At 45.2% G+C, this 19,936-nt stretch overlaps 1 protein-coding gene across 9 annotated transcripts in view; it reads left to right on the top strand.

Annotated features, from left to right (window-relative positions):
- The window catches only part of KIF21A (kinesin family member 21A), an 820,176-nt gene that overhangs the window by 261,366 nt on the left and 538,874 nt on the right, over positions 1–19,936 (top strand). For all 9 annotated transcript variants that reach the window (XM_078679965.1, XM_078679910.1, XM_078679946.1 and 6 more), the window contains exons 8-9: positions 1,569–1,764; positions 7,024–7,213. In XM_078679965.1, the coding sequence (XP_078536091.1) occupies positions 1,569–1,764; positions 7,024–7,213 (386 nt within the window). The remainder of the gene's footprint in view (positions 1–1,568; positions 1,765–7,023; positions 7,214–19,936) is intronic.

Raw genomic sequence — 19,936 nt, 5'->3', positions numbered from 1 at the left:
CAGCTTTCTGTGGGCCTCTCCAGGGAAATAGGAAAGCTCTGCAGGAGAGGACCCTGTTTAGAGGGACAGTCCTCTGTATTAGGATCTGCTCTTCACTGACCAAGAGGTAGCCACCAGAAGGTCTGAGACATGTGCGTCAGTGCATACGTTCATGATGCAGTACTGCCTTGACAGCCAGGTCAGGTGGGAAGGGCATTTTACCGCCCAGGTCCTGCACGTTTTTGGCCTGAACACATTCCACAGACCCATCACAAGGGGAGGAAGTGTTTTGGTGTCTGCTCTAAATCTGTGGTTAGAAGTATCGATCAGAAGAACAAGTTAGTTACCTTCTTTAATGATCTGTCTGATGGATATTCTATCTAATCGTAAATTCCTCCCCTTTCTGCAGAGTAGTACTTTTTTACCATCTAAGAAGTTACTAAGTTAGGAAACGTAACACGGGTACTGACAATTGTTTGAGCCCCGCATCTGAGGGTGCAGATAAACACAAGGAAGAAGCTGACATAAGCACAAGGGTGACGCTTATATCCAGCTCTGTTTTTCACTTCCAGAGCAGCACAGAACCCCCACTATGCCACAGGAGTATTGCTCGAAAACGTCTCTGGATCGAGCGGTGTGTGTTCTCTAAGGTGAGGAATCTGTGGTTAGATCGAGAACCCACCAGAAAAAGTGTTACCGAAGGGAAGTAACTTGTTCCACTGCGGTCAATTTCCAATATAGACCATGGGATCATGTCCTTTCTGCTTATGTTTGTGTTCTAATTCTGTCAACTATAATATGAGTAGTAGTCTGGAGTTTTAAAAGGTTTGCTATTAGTGGCATCGTTCTTTCTCTCAGTGAGAGTTTGCAGCCTTCCCATAGGGTCTCATTCTTGCCCTTTATTAAGCTATGCGACCAATGAAGCTGGCCAATGTGATATTTAATTTATAAGAGTATGAGTAGAATGCCTAGCTTCCATGCCAATGTGGTTAATTAAGAAATCAAGCTCACCCATGTCCTAAGTGTGTTAGTTTGTCAACTTTTATCCTGCTAGTGATCCAATAGAACTTGTAGAGATGTTTATAGAGGGCAGTAGGATTGTTCAGGGGTCTAGCGCTCCCAGTGGTGGGTGCACACCCTGGAATGTAACTTGTTTCACTTAACTGTTCCTTCGTATGACGATGTGAACACAGTAACATTAAGCTGAGTCAGTAACACTAGTTACATACAGCACAAATGTGCAATAACAAGCGATTCATAGAATGTATGTTTTTCTCATATCAGTAATCTACTTTATTTAGCTGTGAGGTTCTTGGTGCAGTATACACAAGTGAAGAAATGGGCTGTTGGACACTGTACAATGTTACATAAATTCAACCATGGATCACTATCCTTAATTTGGGCCTGTGTAAAACTGTACAAGAAGATACTCCGAGGGCACTCATTTTGTGAGCGGCAATCCTTAACCTAACACACATCTCCTTCCAAGTTCATTCAGAGTTTGCTACAATTAAATATCTGCTGCTTCTCTTATAAAATTGTGTTTATTAATTTGCTTGTATAGATGTGTTTTTATTTCTGTTCTACAGCCAAACTGTAATGATAGCTTGTGTAAGCCCGTCTGACCGAGATTTTATGGAAACACTCAACACGTTAAAGTACGCAAATCGAGCTCGAAATATCAAAAATAAGGTGATGGTTAACCAGGACAAGGCCAGTCAGCAAATCAATGCACTGCGCAGCGAGATCACGCGCCTTCAGATGGAGCTCATGGAGTACAAAACCGTAAGGAAAAGCATCTTGCAGTTATTGGGTCATCATTTTAAATGCACATTGAAAGAAAATTTTCATGGTTACTGCTTGATTACTCATTAAGCTTCAGAAGGTTCAAAAGTACAATGAAAGTTGCCTAGGGATTTCTGATATCTGACTAAAAAAACATGAAATATATTACATTGAAGATTTTATGTGTTTTAAGGAGTGGTATGATTGCCAAAGTTCACCTGCATGGTGTTGTGTTGTGAATGTGTATCTGCTCGCAAGCCTGCTCTCCTACAATTCATCCTTGGTAAGCTTTCTAACGCAAACTAATCTTTCTACCCAGTATCATAGCATTTCCCAATAAATTGTTAGAAAAAATCTCGATTGGAGTAAAGACACAGATAAATGTTATACACTTTACTTTTGTATTTCTCTGCACTAGAACACCAAGATCTTCAGGGCACAGTGGTTTCAAGAATTAGAACTTCTCCGAAGAGCTAAGTCATCCAACTCTCTGGACTTTTTCCGCTTTCTTCCACTTTCAGCAACTGCTCTTAGTCTCGTCATCTCTTGTTCTCTAACATAGGATCCTTTATAGATTCACAGGCTGGAAGGAACTTTACCCTTCATCAGACTAGGAATCCCTGGTATATTTTCAAGCAGAACCATGTATGTGTAGTCAAGCATTAACACAGGCATTGCCATAAGTAGCATTGCGTTCTAATTGTGGTAGCCCACATTCCAGCCAGTGGGCTGGATGTGCTTAGAGCTCCATTCCCCTGTCGCATAGTTCAGATTTCTTTCCTTATGTCATATATAAAGAAATCCCTGAAAGACTTGAAAACAATTGTTGTTATGAGAAATAGGTTTCATAATGAGTTTGTTGAATGCAGACACCTGCTGCTGCTGCTCAGATTGGAATTTCTTTCTCGATTTGTATCAATTTGTTCCTCCTGAAATGTATTCACCAAACTTGGCTGAAGGCCGAAACTCTCCCTAGGGGTTGAGTCTGGAACCTTGGGCCTCTGCATTCCACAGCTCGACTCCTGTGGGGGTCTGGACTGTCTGCTGTATACTGCAGGTCTCGCCTCTCAGTATGCTTCTCTTCCAGAGACCTCTGCTATCACTAATAGGAGCAGAGCAAGTGCTTTTGAATTGCATGCTAGAATGCAGTGTTGAATTCATGTTACTACTTTGAACTCTGGCTTCTTTACAAAAAAGGTGTACATACAAATTAAACTGTCTCTGCAACAAGGTAACTTCTCTGCAAGGTAACTGCTGTTACTTGCAATTTGTTTCTATACCTGTAATTTTATCCGACTCTCATGTTCTTTTTAATTCCCCCCTATAACTTCATATTAGTACATGCCACTACTTTTTCAAGCCTCTTACTCGTTCATGCCACTGTTCTTACACTGGTCTCATACTGGTTTGTTACCTGGAATCCCCTTTTATCAGTAATTGCTAAGTTCTCTGCTTCTCTGGCTTTCTCCTCCTCAGACAGACTACTAGTGTTTTTACAAGCAAGAGAAGGATGCTTCTGCATACCAGAAAGCGTCCTAGAGAATAAGTGTGTCATTTGTATTAACCATAATTCCTTATTTTATTTTTGTGCACCTACTACATTCAGTCCTTTGCCTATTAAGCTCTGATTCTGCAACATTTTAAAATGGTGTGCTGCCACTGAAAAGCTTCTGTATCTTGTATATGATTGTATGATGGAATAACGCAGGTAAAAATATTGCATGCTTTTACTCCACATGCCATTGGCACACATTATTAGTCTAACTAAGGTAAGTATTAGTAAGGAAAGTTTGTTTAAATATCTATATCTATATCAATATATATCTATATATATATATCTATATATATATATATATATATATATCTATATAAATATATATATATATATATATATATAAGCTCCGAGGTTACCACAATGCAGGAATCACTCGAACCACAGGTGGTAAGGTTCAACCTCCAAACCTTTAATCTTCAGTACAAAGCAATGCGGCTTGCAAGAAAAATAAAGCAGTTCCAACGCTCTACCTTACGCGTTTCGAAATGTTTCTTCATCAGAGGTTTGGCGTTGAAGATTGGCATTTGCGGACACTCCCCCATAGTGTGATTGCTCTATGTCACGCCCTTATATGAGCCGCCCAAATGGGTTCAATGTTTGATGCCTTATGGGAGTATGAGTCCTCTTATTGCTCTGTGTATCGGTGCATGTGTTTCCTGCTGTTTGAGGCTTTGCATGAGCCCCTCGCTCGCCGGTTGCTTTTTATCCGAACCTGTGGCTCCGCTGGGAGGGACGTCAGATCAAAGTCTCTCGTGGCCCCTTGTCTTCCAAGGGTGGTGCATTCCCAGCGGCGGGGCTGCCGCTTACAAACACAAGCTCCGAGGTTACCACAATGCAGGAATCACTCGAACCACAGGTAAGGTTCAACCTCCAAACCTTTAATCTTCAGTACAAAGCAATGCGGCTTTCAAGAAAAATAAAGCAGTTCCAACGCTCTACCTTACGCGTTTCGAAATGTTTCTTCATCAGAGGTTTGGCTTTGAAGATTCGCATTTGTGGACACTCCCCCATAGTGTGATTGCTCTATGTCACGCCCTTAAATGAGCCGCCCAAATGGGTTAAATGTTTGATGCCTTATGGGAGTATGAGTCCTCTTATTGCTCCGTGTATCGGTGCATGTGTTTCCTGCTGTTTGAGGCTCTGCATATATGATTCACCAAAGTGCCCAAAGCGTTTTGTAGAGGGCACACACAGAGTCCCAACCATCCGTCTTTCTCATTATTTGACCTGCCTTTCACATCGCATGGTGAATATTTCGTGCCCGACGCGTTTCTAGGATTAAATCCTTTCATCAGGGGCTTGCTTCTATCAGGAGGATCAGGCCAGTCCTTCTTTTATGTTGTCTGGCATATGCACGTCATTTTCTATGGTAGAGCCGCTAAGTGCAGAACGGCATGCTGGAATATGAAGTCCAGTTATCTTTTCCCTAAGTGTTTTTTTTTAATCTTTTTGGGGGAGAACCCCCAAACACACATACTTTGTTAAATGTGTGGTAAAGGCATGTGTGGTAAAGGACTATATGTCGTAAAGGGGAAGCCTCATATCCAGCTCACGACCATTAATAGAAGCTAACTCGATCCTCGACTCCTCCTAATCCGGACTCCGCAGCAACCACAGCACCGAGACTGCCCTCCTAGCCACCACAGACGACACCCGCACTCTCCTCGACCAGGGCCACACAGCGGCCCTCAGCCTATTAGACCTTTCTGCAGCCTTCGACACCGTCTCCCAGCAGACTGGACTATGGAAACCCCCTCTACGCCGGAATCAACAAATCCCTACTCCACAAACTCCAGACCACCCAGAACACCTCTGCCAGACTTGTCCTCGGCATCCCACGACAAGACCACATCACCCAGCACCTACAAGACCTCCATTGGCTCCCCGTAGAAAAGAAAGTGACCTTCAAGCTGCTCACTCACGCATACAGATCCCTCAACAACACCGTACCCCAATACCTCAACGAAAGTATCTCCTTCAACGCACCCAAGAGAAGCCTCCGCTCAGCCGACCTCACCCTGGCATAAACCCACGCATCCGCAGAGCCAGATCGGGAGGAAGAGCCTACTTCTACATTGCGGCCAAGACCTGGAACAAAGTCCCCCCTCCGCATCGGACGATCCCCCACTCTGCAAGCATTCAGAAAGAGCCTCAAGACCTGCACGTAGCTTCACGGAACCCCCTCCCCTCCCCCAAGCTCATTGAGACCCTTACGGGTGAATAGCTCGCTTCACAAATACCTGATTGATTGATTGTCTGACACTTGGCCAATCCTAGGACACCAAGACAGACTGGATGCCTGAGGGGCTTTGGATTGATTTCTTGTGGCCAGGATAATGTCAATGAGCCAATATTGTCCTGAGGTATCGTGGGCAGCTGTCTTGCACTTTGAATCCTGTGTTGTCTATTACACAGGTTACATTATACCCGAATCAGTAGAAACTCACTGTTGACTGTGGTGTCCTTGGTGCTGTTGACTACACATGTGAGCCTAGGTTTGACTTTCAACACAAAGAGTGCCATTGCTTCTATGCTTTTGCCACATGTCTAGGCCAAAGCTTCATAGGCAATTTCTGTTCTGATGGGGGAGGCACAAAAATGTCTGTTAAACACCCAACAAAAGCCGGCATGGGTAAAATAATGCCAGAACTGATCACAAAAGAACTGCCTGAAATTATATCAACCATTACCACTGTACAGAACACCACTTCTGAAACCAACATGGATATCAAAATGATCAGTGCAGACAATAACATCTTTCAGTGCGCAGATCGATGTTTGGGGGCAGTCGAAAACCAGTTGGATCACATGACAGGAACAGGCTGCGTTCAGGGTCAGTGAAAATTACACATGAAAGTAACAGACATAGCGGACAGGCTCTCTGCCATCCACTAAAATTAGAACAAAAATGAGATGTCCTCATTGTTGGTATCCATCCAGATTATAGGACTAGGGAAATTAGAGTTACATTTGGTTGGGTTGAAGCTCTAGTGTCTTTTCTTATTCAGCCATAGATTCAAGTATGACATTTAGTTGCCTATGGTTCTGATTTTGCCCTTTAAAGGTCATCCCTTCTCTTCCTCCAAGTATCACAGTGTATCACATATGATGTACTAAGAGCAAGGATATGACTCGCCTCGACATTCACCCCTTATTGCCTGTTTATGGAACTCTAGTCCAGCATTCTTGTTAGTGCCTCTCTGATACTGGATGGATTTGCTTTTGTTATTGTCTTAGTTATCTCAGCAGGATTTAATGTGGCTCCAGACAGGCCTGTCTGTCTTTTCCTATATTTGCCGGCCTCTGAGACCCTGGCTACCTGTCTGGCAAAATTAATGTGATGTTTGGAGGCAGACTTGCTCTATGATTTTATTCAGTGTATTTACATGGAATGTGATGTGTATTAAAATAAAAATACTCTGGAGGGAGGAAGTGTTGTTCCACCTTTACTCTTGTCACTCCCAATTCTGCTCTTGACCCCCATTTCCTTAGCCTATGCTCCACCTTCTCCCTCCCCCCACAATTATTATTAATAATTGGGTTGGTACCGATCACCACAGAAGCTGCTAACGTTTTCTCTACAGCTCTATAAACCACCCTACATTTAACATTTATCTCAGTTTACATGGTTTGGTGCTGTGTGAAAGTTTTAATGTAAGCCTTGCTTAATAACTTTTCTTCAACTTTCGTGCATTTTATTCCAGGGTAAAAGGATCATTGATGAAGAAGGCGTTGAGAGCATCAATGATATGTTCCATGAAAATGCCATGCTGCAAACGGAAAATAACAACTTGCGAATGAGAATAAAAGCCATGCAAGAGACACTTGATGCACTAAGAAGCAGAATAACGCAGCTAATGAGTGACCAGGCTAACCAAGTGCTCGCAAGAGCAGGTAAGGGCCAGTACGGTGATACATTATTAAAGTCGATGGCCTTCTGTATTGTCATTTGTAAATATTTAGAAAGAGGTGGTTTCCAGATCTGCACTCTTTTCCAGACTCTCTCGTTATATAAGTGAAAGCAGCCTCTTGTTGTGGATTTTATAATGCCTCTTTTTCCCCCTGCACCACTTGTATCATTATACTTTAAGCTGCAAGATAGACCCTAAGTAAATCTTCTCATAATTTGGGGATGTTAACTTTTTTACATATCATTCTTTGTCGCATGTTTTCAAAAGTTTCATTGATAAATTCACACATTTTACAGTGATGGCCTTTTGGTGCAAAGGTGAAATTTTAGGTGTGCCAAAAGGTTTTTCAAATGTTGACTAAGCGTGATGTCGTCATAATGACTGAATTAATTAATTTCTTTTTACATCTGCCTCTTCTGCTCTTTCATAAGAAAATATAATGGCATACTAAATCTAACATCTGGCCACAAGTTTGATAGTTGGAGATTGTGGAGCCTGGCTATGAAATAATGAAGCAGTCCAAATCATCCTTTTTTGTATTCACTTCAATGGGAAAAAGTAGTAACAGAGACTGCTTAAAACAGCCCTCTCATATTTAGACTGCCAATATTTTTATCTTTTCAAAGTGTATTCATTATCCTCAAGAAAAGAAGGAATGCAGCTGATTCGACTTTGCCAAATAAGGACAAAGGCTTCTGCTACAAAAGCCTTTTGAATCTCACATCTTGACTGCAAGGTTTGCCCAGCGATGACACCCACTGATGACACTGTAGTGTAGTTGAGGGCGGCTTAATCATTGTAGCTTTACAGGAGATGCAAGATAATAAGAATTCCCTTGTTGATTCTTTGAAATGCACTTCTGATGGATACTTCTAACATCAGATTTGTCACTCTTAGAATATCCTAGGCATCAACCTGTATAAGGAGAATTCTCCCTGCAGTGACTCCCAAGTGCTGCTAGGTTTCACTCCATTTCTCCACAGTGACCTTGCCCTGACTCAGAAATAACAGAGCAGAGCTACATATAGGCGCCCCACCTGCCTGTGCACTTACATCAGTTCCGTGCTTTCTGCACCCTTCAAACCAGATCTGGAGTTATGCTTCCAAGTTTCTCGGCCTTCTGATGACTCCCAAGAGAACAACTTCAGATGTTGTCAGGGGATATTTCTTCCCTAGCACACTAACAGGTTTCAGGATGTGCCGTGACTGCAGAAAGCAAACATTGGTATCACACCTTTACCATGTGTGTCTCTGGTGCCTCGGCGCTGGTCACGGCTCAGTCATGTGAGAAACATGCCCTCATGCAACCAAAGCGGCAAGAGAGCGAGAAGCTACATTGTACACTATAGTCTAGAGAGAGCTTGAAAATGACTCTAAACCACCTTATTTTTATTATAGTTAGGGTAATGCTCTTTCTAGTGGGTTCTCTAACAGCAGACGCCTTCCGTCCTTGTGCATCCCCATTCTGTAGAGTGGACATCCGCACTTTGTAAATATGTCCTAATTTTGATATCCGTGCACTGTCATCAACCAACAATTTGTTTGGACTGATCTGCGACTGAGAGTGCGGTAGAGAAGTAAATGAAGAAACTCATATCAGTTGAGGAGTGGCACCTATATGCGACTCAGCTGTTTTACTTCTGGGGCTGTGCGAGATTCCTCTAGAGCCCCACTGTATCACCTACTAGTACGCAGGAATCATTGCTGGAAGGATTCTCCTCATCCTGTCTTGTGCCTGGCATATTTTAAAGGTGAGGCATCTACAGTAAGATACTCCACAAGGAAAAGCATTATCAAAGGTAAGTAATTTGTTCTTCTGGAATATATGTTCTCGTCCTTTCTTGGGGTAAATCACACACCCCTGTTAATAATCAACTGTGACTGTCACTTGAAAGTTAGGAAACGTATTTATTTTCTGTGTAGTAAAATAGTAGATGAGCGGGGCAGGAAACTGGGGTCACAAGCTTATTATGTGGAACTTCAAACTGTGCCACCCTCTTCTCCTACAAAGGAACAGGCTGTGGTGTTATTTGGTTAAATGTTGAATTTTTCTAGTGGGGGTAAAAAAGGAGCCACTGGATGAAGACAAGTTGGCCTCTAATCAGGACATACGAATGGACTTTCAGTTACCAGTGTCCCCTTTAGGAGCCTCGAGTTTTGTCTCTCTGGTTAAGTGACGATATTTAACATATTTGTCAATAGTTTCACTTTTGTGCAGAAATATTGTTGGAAAATAAATGGGCTACCTCGTAGTGGAAGCTGACCATGTAATGGCCATGGCTCCCTGTTGGCCTTCCTCCAGGAACATGGGTTTTCTCTTATTAGTATTAAAGAGAACGGAAGTCATTTTTCACAACCTGAAAGTTTTTTTTTTTTTTTAGAAACTGCAAGCCACAAGCACATATATGATGGGCCTGCCTGTATCCCTTGGCTTCCTTGCTTCTAAGGGCTATTGTTTGGACAGTTTTTTATAATGTATTTGTGCCCCAGTTATTGCTTATTGATGCTTCTTCTTGCCTTATAGGGTGCTCTCAGTCTCCCACAAATATTGTAGAGGAGAGAATATAAGGAATGGAGGTGCAGTCTGTTTCAGTTATTGCTAACATTGCAGATCCTCTTTTTTTGTTTTAAAACATTTTTTATTGGCATTTTCAACATTTCACCATACATTGCATACCAAGCTCCCAAGTAGGCCTCTTCCTCCTGGGACACACTACAACTGTAATCCACTTCCCCCAGATGGCTATCCTGCTGTATCCCAACAAGCAGCTGACCCCAAACAGTGAAATATTCCTCACCTCTAACTACTCACAGACAGTTGGGGTGTTACAGTATAGGGCTATACAGGGTGTGGCTGGATTCCACTATCTTAGGCTGATGATCGAGACAGAAGGTGGCACTCAGTGTGTCTTGTATGTCGTAGGTCCTCATGCATTGGTTTTGGGCCCCCACATGTGCACCCTGGCACAGTATCCTCCTGCCGCCAATCCCCCAAACACCGCAGGCTTGTGATCCCTGAGCTGATTTACCCGCCTCCCTGCCATCCTCCTACCCCTCATCTTGTTCCTCCCTCAAGGTGGTGACTGGTAGTGGCCAGTTTACTTGTTCTTGGTGCTCTATATTTTGTTGAATTTACAGGGACAGGCCTGGTCCTTGTACACCAACTCCTCTGTCCTTATACACCAATCTAGATTGGATTCCCATTCTCGCAGTGTAGGCGCAGAGGAGCATCCTCATGTTTTGGCTACGTCCTGTCTCCCAACAGCGAGGTCCACATTGCAAAAAAACAATTGTACCTCACCAGCTGTTCTGCTCCCCAGATGCTCAGGGATACCAATTGTGGTGTGAGTTGTACCTGTTCCTCCTTCACCTTGGACAGTGTGACTTCCACCCTCTCTTAGTACACCTGCAGTGGCGGGCATCCCCAGATAGTATGGAGCAAAGTGTCTCTGCCTACAACAACTCAGGCAGAGGTCTGTGACACCCTTGTGAAGGTGGCTAAGTGAAGCAATTTCAGTTGGACCGTGTGAAAGCTTGCCCTCATTGCCACTTCTCTCGGGTAGGAGCAGGCCTTGCCCCACACATAGTCATCCATTTAACCCAGATCCTATTCCCCCTTGCAAGTCCTCGTAACCGCTTGTTATCAGATGACCTGCTACATCAGTAAATAATAGTAATATAAACCACAGGACCAACCTATAGACCCCAATTGCTACATGAGTATGACTATAATTATATAACACCACCAACCAAAGGTATCATTTTAAGAGAATAGTGGATCCTATGATAATAATCAATACATTGCAAAGTAATTATTGAAAAATAATCACCATGTAAGCATAAAAGATCAAATGAAAACATTTGACCAGGGGACATAGAAAAATATCAAATATGTTTTCCCATACAACGCTCAGTGTATAAAGTAAACACCCAGTCGCAGTTGTAGAGATATGCAGCTCAAAATGTGGTCAAAGATGGAAACAGTGGCAGACTATATAAAGACAAAAATGCATCATTCAGTTGCTTATTAATCAATATTGTTCAAAACCCCACTCTCCATTTATAAACATTAATAAGTCTTTATTGCATTATATGTCAGTGGTATTCCTACCTGGGCATTAAACAGTTATCTTTAGGAAGATGGAAGATTATCTCTGATGGACATTGTAGTATGGAGGCTATAAGATATTTGGACAGTTCTGTTCTTATGCCCTATCTCCTTTCATTCCTTTTCAGTCTAGATTTCTTTGTAATGTCAATAGAGTTTTGAAAATGTGTGGTATCACCCATGGAGCATGAATACATTTTGATATTAAGGTGCACACTTCACATGGCTAGGCACATTTTGCCTGCATGTCTGATGCATGATTTTTCCATTCACTTTTGTGTTCTTATTGCTATTTCTGTCAAGAGATTGCTCCAAATAAGCTACTGCACATCCCTGTGTTGAAGGGCTGCTGTTTTTGCAGGGAATGCCGTCCTGCGTCACACTCACATGCTCCATTAAGGTGACTGTATATAGGCTATTCACAAATGCACAGTCAGTCCTTGTTCCCAATGGCCCCTATGTTTCCTAGATATCTTCTGGACAGGTAGAGTCGTTCAGGGGGTCCACTGAGCACTGAAGAAGGCTGACTGAGGCTGAAGGCTGATATGCGTTGATGGATATAACAAGAACATTGATGAAAACCATACTCCTTTCATGACATTTTGATTAAGAAGGTCTACTTGTTTGGAAAATGCAATAATCACCAGGATGGAGGAAGAACAAAAGGCACCCGATAGCGGCACTTAATGCCTCATTGGAGAAGTTGAAACATAGTCATTGCTACTTCCACTACCCAAAAAACCCCAGCAATGCCATGATGTCTGCCCCTTGCAAAGAAGGAACACGTTTGGATACCTTTGGGGAAAAGTAGTATTTATTTCAGCAAATACTATTAAGATGGTCAGTGCTCTCGTCATCTGAAACAGATCGGTTGTGGAATGACATTACTCCATTTCTAGATTTAGTTCCACAACTTGCAGGAAGACATGGACTGAAAGAATACAAGTCGGGGCATTGTAAGAGTAAAATTGACAGTATCAAGTCCCATTTCCATAGAACAGAAGCCTGTCAGTTGTATCCTTGAGCTGTAAATGCATTTGTACATCTGAAATTTCTAAATGAATTGCCCGATCTGCTTAGCTGGCTTTAGAACTCTATGCACTCCTCCTTTAACCATGGTTAAAATGGCTTAACCCTGATTAGCACATTTAACTTTCCTGTTATGCCATAGATTATGGTGTAGAAATACATCTGTAGTCTGGAAAGTTAAATACTACTGGTGGACTACAGCAACTACTGTGGCATCCACTTGTGTGACACAGCAAGAATGGCTTCAGCCCTCTGTTGTAGCCTAACTGCTGCACTGTAAAACCTGCAGTGCAACCTGTTATAATAACCCTTTTTGACAAGTAAAACCTTCCTTTTAAATATTAGTATACCCCCTCCCCCCGAAGTTCTTGTTACCCATAAGGTAGGCTGCATGGTATTGAAGAGTGGGACATGTGGGGTGGCTATACCTTTCAGGAGGTTCAGACTATTAACTACACCAGGGATTCTCCGCCACCCCCTCCCCTGGTGGCACATTGTATTGTACTCTAGTGGGGACTGGAGTAGCTGGCTGGACCTGGGGTGGAGACTGACTAATGGAAACCTATGGGTGGCAGTACCTGATTAGGGCTGGCTGCGCGCACCCTGGTGAGTGGAAAGATAGAAGAATTAGAAGGGGCGCAATAAGTCTGGACTGCGCTGCCTGATTGCGATATACTCTGACTCCTTGGGAGAGCAGTCTCAATCACGCAGACCCGAGGGGAGTCTCCTGACCACGCACCAGGTGGGACTGTTTGGCAGGAAGTGAGAGGCGGTAGCCCACGGACATTCTCACTGACCCCTCCTAAGGTGCATAAAGCTCGTGTGGCCCTCACACTTATTGACAATGGTCAAAGTTGGGGTGCCTCGTGATGCCCAACAGACAAAGATGGACCAGTTCACTGCAACCGGGCCAGGGGAGCTCCGCTGAGTGAGGCTGGAGGGGGCCTGCATGTCCTGCGGGTCCCCAGGGGAGTACAGATCCTGGCAGCAACAGTGGCCTCCTGCGCAAATGTACAGGCAAAGATGAACTTAGTCTCCCTCGATGCAAACCTGCTCAGAGTGTTCTCACGTAAAGTTGCAGTAAGATCCATAGCGATGGAGGAACAGGTCAATCAATAGCAGGAGGAAATATCATCACTTACAGCCACGATGGCCCCCTCACGTCGCAGACACGGCGTCTGGAAATGCAGAAGGCCGCTCCAGGAGATGTAATCTATGCTTTGTGAGGTTCACAGAGAATGTGGAGGGTACCACTCCGGCACTATTCCAGGAAGGGGGGGCTTAGAGAACAGATCCCAGAGGTGGTCCCTTCACCAGTCTTTGTGACGGAAAGGGGGACCACCATAGACCATACTAGCAAAGATCCTTAGCTATAAAGACAGGGACACCATCCTTTAGATGGTTCAAAGTTAGGGGGTACCCTATTTTTAACAACCATGTGATTGAACTATTTCCAAACTCCACACAGCGAGGCTAGCAACAAAGACAATCGTATGAGTGGGGGGTGGTCAAGCAAGAAATTGAAAGCCACAGGACTAAAATATATGCTACTCTAACCGATGAAACTAAAGGTCGTGCACAAAGGACGTTTGCATTTCTTGACAGGTCCAGAAGACGTGTGGGATTGGCTGGAGTTCCATGGTGAGGGTCGCACCGGCGCCCTGGCACCCAGGGTGGCCCCGGTCTGGTCTCGGAGAGGGCAGGACAGAAAAAGAGCATACGCAGGAGAAAGCCTGCCATGGACACCAAGCTAGTCATGAGATGAGTCGGCGCACTGGAAGTGGAAAGACGAAGACTGGAACGGGGGAAGCCAGGGCCCTGCTGGAGACGGTCACCTCTGCAACATCTGCTGAAAGTTACTCAGATGTGGTGGAAGACATGCCAGACTTTGAGGCAAAGCGGTACAAAAGGGGGTGGTGATGGACGGAGCATCAGAACCAATCAAACACTCACACCCAGTCAACAGATCTGGGTTTAATCCATCACCGTTCTTTAGCCCACTTTGCCATCCCAGTTCAGACATGGCCATATGCAAATCAGTCTGACCCTGTGCTTCATGGGAACAGTCCAGCCCGAACTGGCAAGCCATGCCTCCCCTGGACTGGAAACAAGCTTCCCAGGACCGGTTTCTGGCATTACAGCCGTCTTCAGCCAGGCTTGCTTGAATCCAGTGGCGAAGTGAGCAAGGGACTCACGTCTGAGAGGGCAGGACAGAAAAAGAGCATACGCAGGAGAAAGCCTGCCATGGACACCAAGCTAGTCATGAGATGAGTCGGCGCACTGGAAGTGGAAAGACGAAGACTGGAACGGGGGAAGCCAGGGCCCTGCTGGAGACGGTCACTTCTGCAACATCTGCTGAAAGTGACTCAGATGTGGTGGAAGACATGCCAGACTTTGAGGCAAAGCAACACTTATACCAGTGAACGGAAATCAGTTGCTGTATCTGGCTTCTCATTGACCTACCTCCCTGATCAAGGGTAAAATGATCCCTGCTTAGATCCTGACTACAGGATCTAAGCAACTGACGTAGGCTAGCACAACAGGATGCAGAAGCTTGGTTGGGACCAGATAGGATAGCTCTTAAGACAACTGTATGTACCCTAATAAGATGGCAGTGTGACTAGCGGTTGTCGTGAGCTGCTTAGGGCGGCAAAGGTCAGTCAGGCCAGACCAGAGGCCCACCACCCCCTACCTACTTACTTAGTCTCTTTCTTCTCCTTTCTGGATGGAGGAGTTTTCTTTTCATTTTCTATCTCTTCTCCTCTTTCACGGCATTGACCTCACCCTTATACCTACTCTCGCTCCTCACTACTTGATTTCTTGGGGTGGAGTGAGAGGTGCGTGACTGTTGCTTGGGAGAGGAGTCTGGTATGATTAAGGGTTGAAGGGACTTGTTGCGGAGGGTGTGCATGGAGACCCCCAGGGACGATCTGGGTTTGGAGTGTGTGTCGGGCTAATTGCTTGTCCTTCCCGGGGCATACTTCACCCCCAAGTTGACTATTACGTGGTTACGGGGTTGGGGTACTTCTACGCGCTATCACAGTCATGTGGCAGAGTCGATACGTTTGATTGGCCGAATTGGGTGAGGCGACAGGTTGAGTTTAAAAGTGTTTTCCCGGGGTGGGGGGACGGAGGGGCCAATGTTGTACAGGTTTCAAATTCTGCAATGCACAATGCTTTTAACACCTCCTATTGGGTGGGCCGGGGGCCAACTGGGGGAACAGAGACAGAAGATCGCGGACACAGACCGGGTCAAAATGGAATGCAGGACTTGATGATGGGAACTATATGCATGCTTACATGGAATACAAGAGGTCCAAACTCCTTTGTTAAACGCTATAGAGTAAATGACTACTTATGTAGGATGAAGATACATTTAGCACTGTTGCAGGAACCTCACCTGGAGGGGGAGGTACAGAAGGTACACAAGCAATGGAGGGGACAGCTTTACTACTCCACATTTTCTAACTCTACCATATGCCAGATGTGTCTCTGACTGGATAGCAACTGGGGTCCCCTTCCAAATGCGCAGTTCTATGGCGGACATATAGGGCAGATAACTGCTGGTACATGGGGGTACTGGATAGCATGGAAATGTGCTTCCTTAAGGTCTACCCACCAAATGTGGATGATGGGTGTTCTTTGGCTCACTTGAGGCAGAATCCTTACCCCATGTGGAGATGCCTATCATATGGGCAGGAGATTTTAATTATGTACTTGATGGGTGGCTGGATAGGTACCCACCTACAGTGGAGACAAAACCGAACATGATAGTTATGTTAAGGGAGACATGGCCCGATTACACTGCCTCAATATATGGAGGGTACTCCACCCGTATGTAGGAGATTTCTCCTGCTTTACACCTACCTACGATTCTTGCTATCAGATGAGGATATTCTGAATATACAGTGGGCAAAGTATTTGGTGCGCTTTCTGTCGGATCACATGCTCCTACTATTAGAGTGCGGTTTGGGGAGACAATGCCCTGGTACCCCTCTGTGGTGCCTCCAATCTGAAGCCCTGAGACACCCCAAATATAAGGACAACATGAGAATTTTACTGCAGGGGTACTTTGACTCTAACTGGAACACAGTGGAGAGGAGGGAAATGCAATGTTGAGCACTGAGAGTACGGGGAAGACGGGTAAGCCTCCGTCAGACCTATAGCAGCAAGTGGAAACTGTAAACAGATTTACAGAAGGGCGAGGAAGCACATGCAGGAGTGGGAAGCACACTCCAAGGTGGCAACCTTGTGACATAGACTGTACTGTCACTTCAGACTTGAGTACAGACAGGACTTCAAAGGGATGGAGACAAACTGGGCCAGCTGCTGGCTTAGCTGCTTAAATGGGAGAGGCACCTGCAGCCGATTCTATCCCTGATGTGGGGAGATGGAGTAGTTGTGAAGGGTCAGCAAGCAATCAAAATGCTGCCCCCACAGAGGAAACCGGGATTGGAGGAATAACCTTTCTATACCGAGTGCAGATATCCAGGATCACAGAGACAATGGCTAGAGGAGGATATTCGGATGGAGGATTTGCAGGAGACACTCCTGAACATGGCCTGTGGAAAATGCCTGAGACCCGATGGACTGACAGTGGAGTATTATCGTACGTACTACACTGAGCTTCTCCCAAGCTCTTGGAGATGCTCCGAGAGGTAGAACAAAATAGCATACCACTGATGGCCATGTGGAAGGCCATTATCGTGATGCTCCCGAAGCCTTAAAGGTACCCGAGAGATCCAGGGTCCTACAGGCCGCTGTCCATGCTAAACATGGACACCAAACTCCTTGCTATGGTGCTCGCAAAGAGACTGGGTTGCGTGATAACGTTAGTGGGGGTAGACCAATGCAGCTTTATGCCGGGTGAGAACACCCACATGACTCTAAAATGCCTCTTGCACATACTACATGAGGTCCAGGCCACAGACATTGGGGCAGCAACATAGGCAGCACTGAACATCAAAAAGACTTTTGATACCTTGGGGTGTGCTGCTTTGAGCTGGGATAGGACCGGGATTCCTGGCATGGTTATGGTTGCTATATACCGAAACGCTGGCGAGAGTAAAGACCGGACAAGGGGTGTTGGATGTCATCTCGATAGGCCGAGGTACATGACAGGGGTGCCCCCGTCCAGCTCCTATTTGCCTTAGCCCTGCAACCACTGGCGCTGTGTCTGAGGTAGGAACTCGAGGACTGGGGGATAAGAGTCGAGCCAGCAGTGCATGATGTTTCTATGTATGCAGCAGACTTCCTTGTATACCTAAATAGAAATTCCGACAAGCATCTGGCCTCCAGGTCAATAGGCACAATGCCGTACTTTTCCGACTACAGCCCGTGTGTCCCGACAGAGAGCTGATCTCTCTGACATAAGTCTTCCTTGGGAGACGGTGAAGTTCAGATACTTCGGGTTACAAGTAGCACACAACCCGAAACAGCAATACGATCTCAATATGGGACGAGTGGTAGAAGGCTTAACTGCCTCCATACAGTTCTGGAACACTCTGCCACTATCCGTCATGGGCAGGGTTGCCCTAAGTAAAGTGGTTCTACTACCCTCGTGCCTATATGAATTGCAGAACTCGCTCTGCGTACTGCCGGATTCCCTGTTGAGGAAACTTAATGGACTGCTGGTGTCCCTGGTATAGAGGGGAAGAGGAACAGAATCCGGTTTGAAGTCCTCAAGCTAGACCAGGCGGATGGTGGTTTGGGACTCCCAGATCTACATTTATACTAGCAGCAATATAGTGTGTGACTAGACTGATGGGGCAGGCGACCTCCCCAGTTTATTATTGTACGGACACTATGTCCCGGGGGATTAAACCTTTCGTACTGCGAAAAGTGGCACAGGTTTCGAACCAGGCAGTTACTTTGGTTTTGAAGTGGGCGTCCTATGCCAAACTTCTCTGATCCGGTGGCTGTGACCATTTTTACACATCTGATCCTTAATGGACTGGTCTCAGTGGTTGCAGGGCAACTGTCAGAGGGCCGGAGACCTATATCTCAATGGTGCGTTTGTAACGATGGTGGAGGTGAGGAAAATGTTTGGAGTGACCCCTGGGCAGTTTCTACAATGCGCAAGTATCTCCTGCACTGCTTGGGAAATATAGGCAATATTTTCAGGGAAGCCAGAAGAGTCTTGCTCCCTGAATATTATATTGGACCCTGGCTCGATTATGGGTCTCATATCACGGCTATAAGCTGCCTTGAAGGACCATAAACACAGACATACACGTCTGTGATAGCTCGATGAGCCACTTATGAATGGCCCAAGTGAAGGACGTCACCAGCAATGCGCGATTTAAACTCCCGCAATTTTACTCCCTACATAAAGCATACCTGACGCCACAGACACTACACAGGATATTCCTGGAGTGACCAGAGGGTTGTGCCAGGTGTGCAGGAACCCCAGCAGACTTTTTGCATGTAACATGGGGATGCCATAGACTGCAATATTGCTGGGGGGGAAGTAGCACATACTCCGCGTAGGGTCACTGGGGTCAAACTGGAGCGCATGGGCCGCCAGTGCCTCCTGCCTCTAGGGTCTCATGACACTCCCCAAGAAGGTAAGGAAAATAGGATATAGATCGGCCATTCTAGACTTGGTGCTGGCCAGGCGGCGCATCACTATTGATTGGATCACCCCAACTCCCCTGCCCCTGCATAGATAGAGGGTAGACATACATGAATGGGCAGTGTCTGAAGAGTGCCATTTGAAAAGAGTGCAAACTGATGAACATATGGGGGGGTGCAGAGCTCGGCCTCACCCGAAGGGGTGGGCTCCAACAGCTGAGGGAAGGGAATGGATGAGTGTGGATGGAAGTGCAGTGGTGGGCTGCTGGCAGCCACCTCAGGTCCCCCTATACCCACCTTTGCTGGCCTCCCCTACTTTGAAAATCTGCGGCGGATGCAGAGCTGATGATGTTAGCTGAATTAAGTCCTGAATCTGATACTCACGAACCAAGATTGCAAGCTGCTGCACAGTGGATTCTTAAACACCCCCCGTTCCCCACCTGAATAGCCAGAAGAGATTGCTCCTGGAATGTGTGTGTGTAAGTATTTTTTAATTGTTATTCCAAATCCAATTCATTTGTGAAGTCACATTTTTAATGCCTTTTAAGGAAAAGTGACTTTTAAGAAGTCACCTTTTACCTACCTGAAGTTCCTAGAGGCTAATATGTATTAGGTTTCCAGCTGCTCCCAAACCTGTACATGGCCTGAGTAAGGTGTTAAATGAGGCGTGAAATTGATTCTATCAGCACACAATAGGCTTCCCTAAATGTGCAGAGATGATTCCTCTGAACGCAATTGAATATGCGTCTCAATTGAGCTGTCTTTATTATTGACTACCATTGGAGATTTACTTCTTCTGGGCGATATTTCTGGTGAACAGTTTAAACATGCATATTTTTGGTTCTTCTTATTGGATTTTTTTTTTTTTAGTAAACTTTATTGTCAGGAAGGCAAAAAAGACATTCACAGTAACTTCATGAATTAGCAGTTTGACACTATTGCATACTTTTATCAGAGATACAGATAATTCCCATTTCGTTCAGATGGCCGAGTCTA

The sequence above is a fragment of the Lissotriton helveticus genome, chromosome 1_1 (genome assembly GCF_964261635.1).
Source record: "Lissotriton helveticus chromosome 1_1, aLisHel1.1, whole genome shotgun sequence".
In the NCBI taxonomy this organism is placed as follows: domain Eukaryota; kingdom Metazoa; phylum Chordata; class Amphibia; order Caudata; family Salamandridae; genus Lissotriton; species Lissotriton helveticus.
This window is presented reverse-complemented; position numbering and strand designations above follow the sequence as displayed.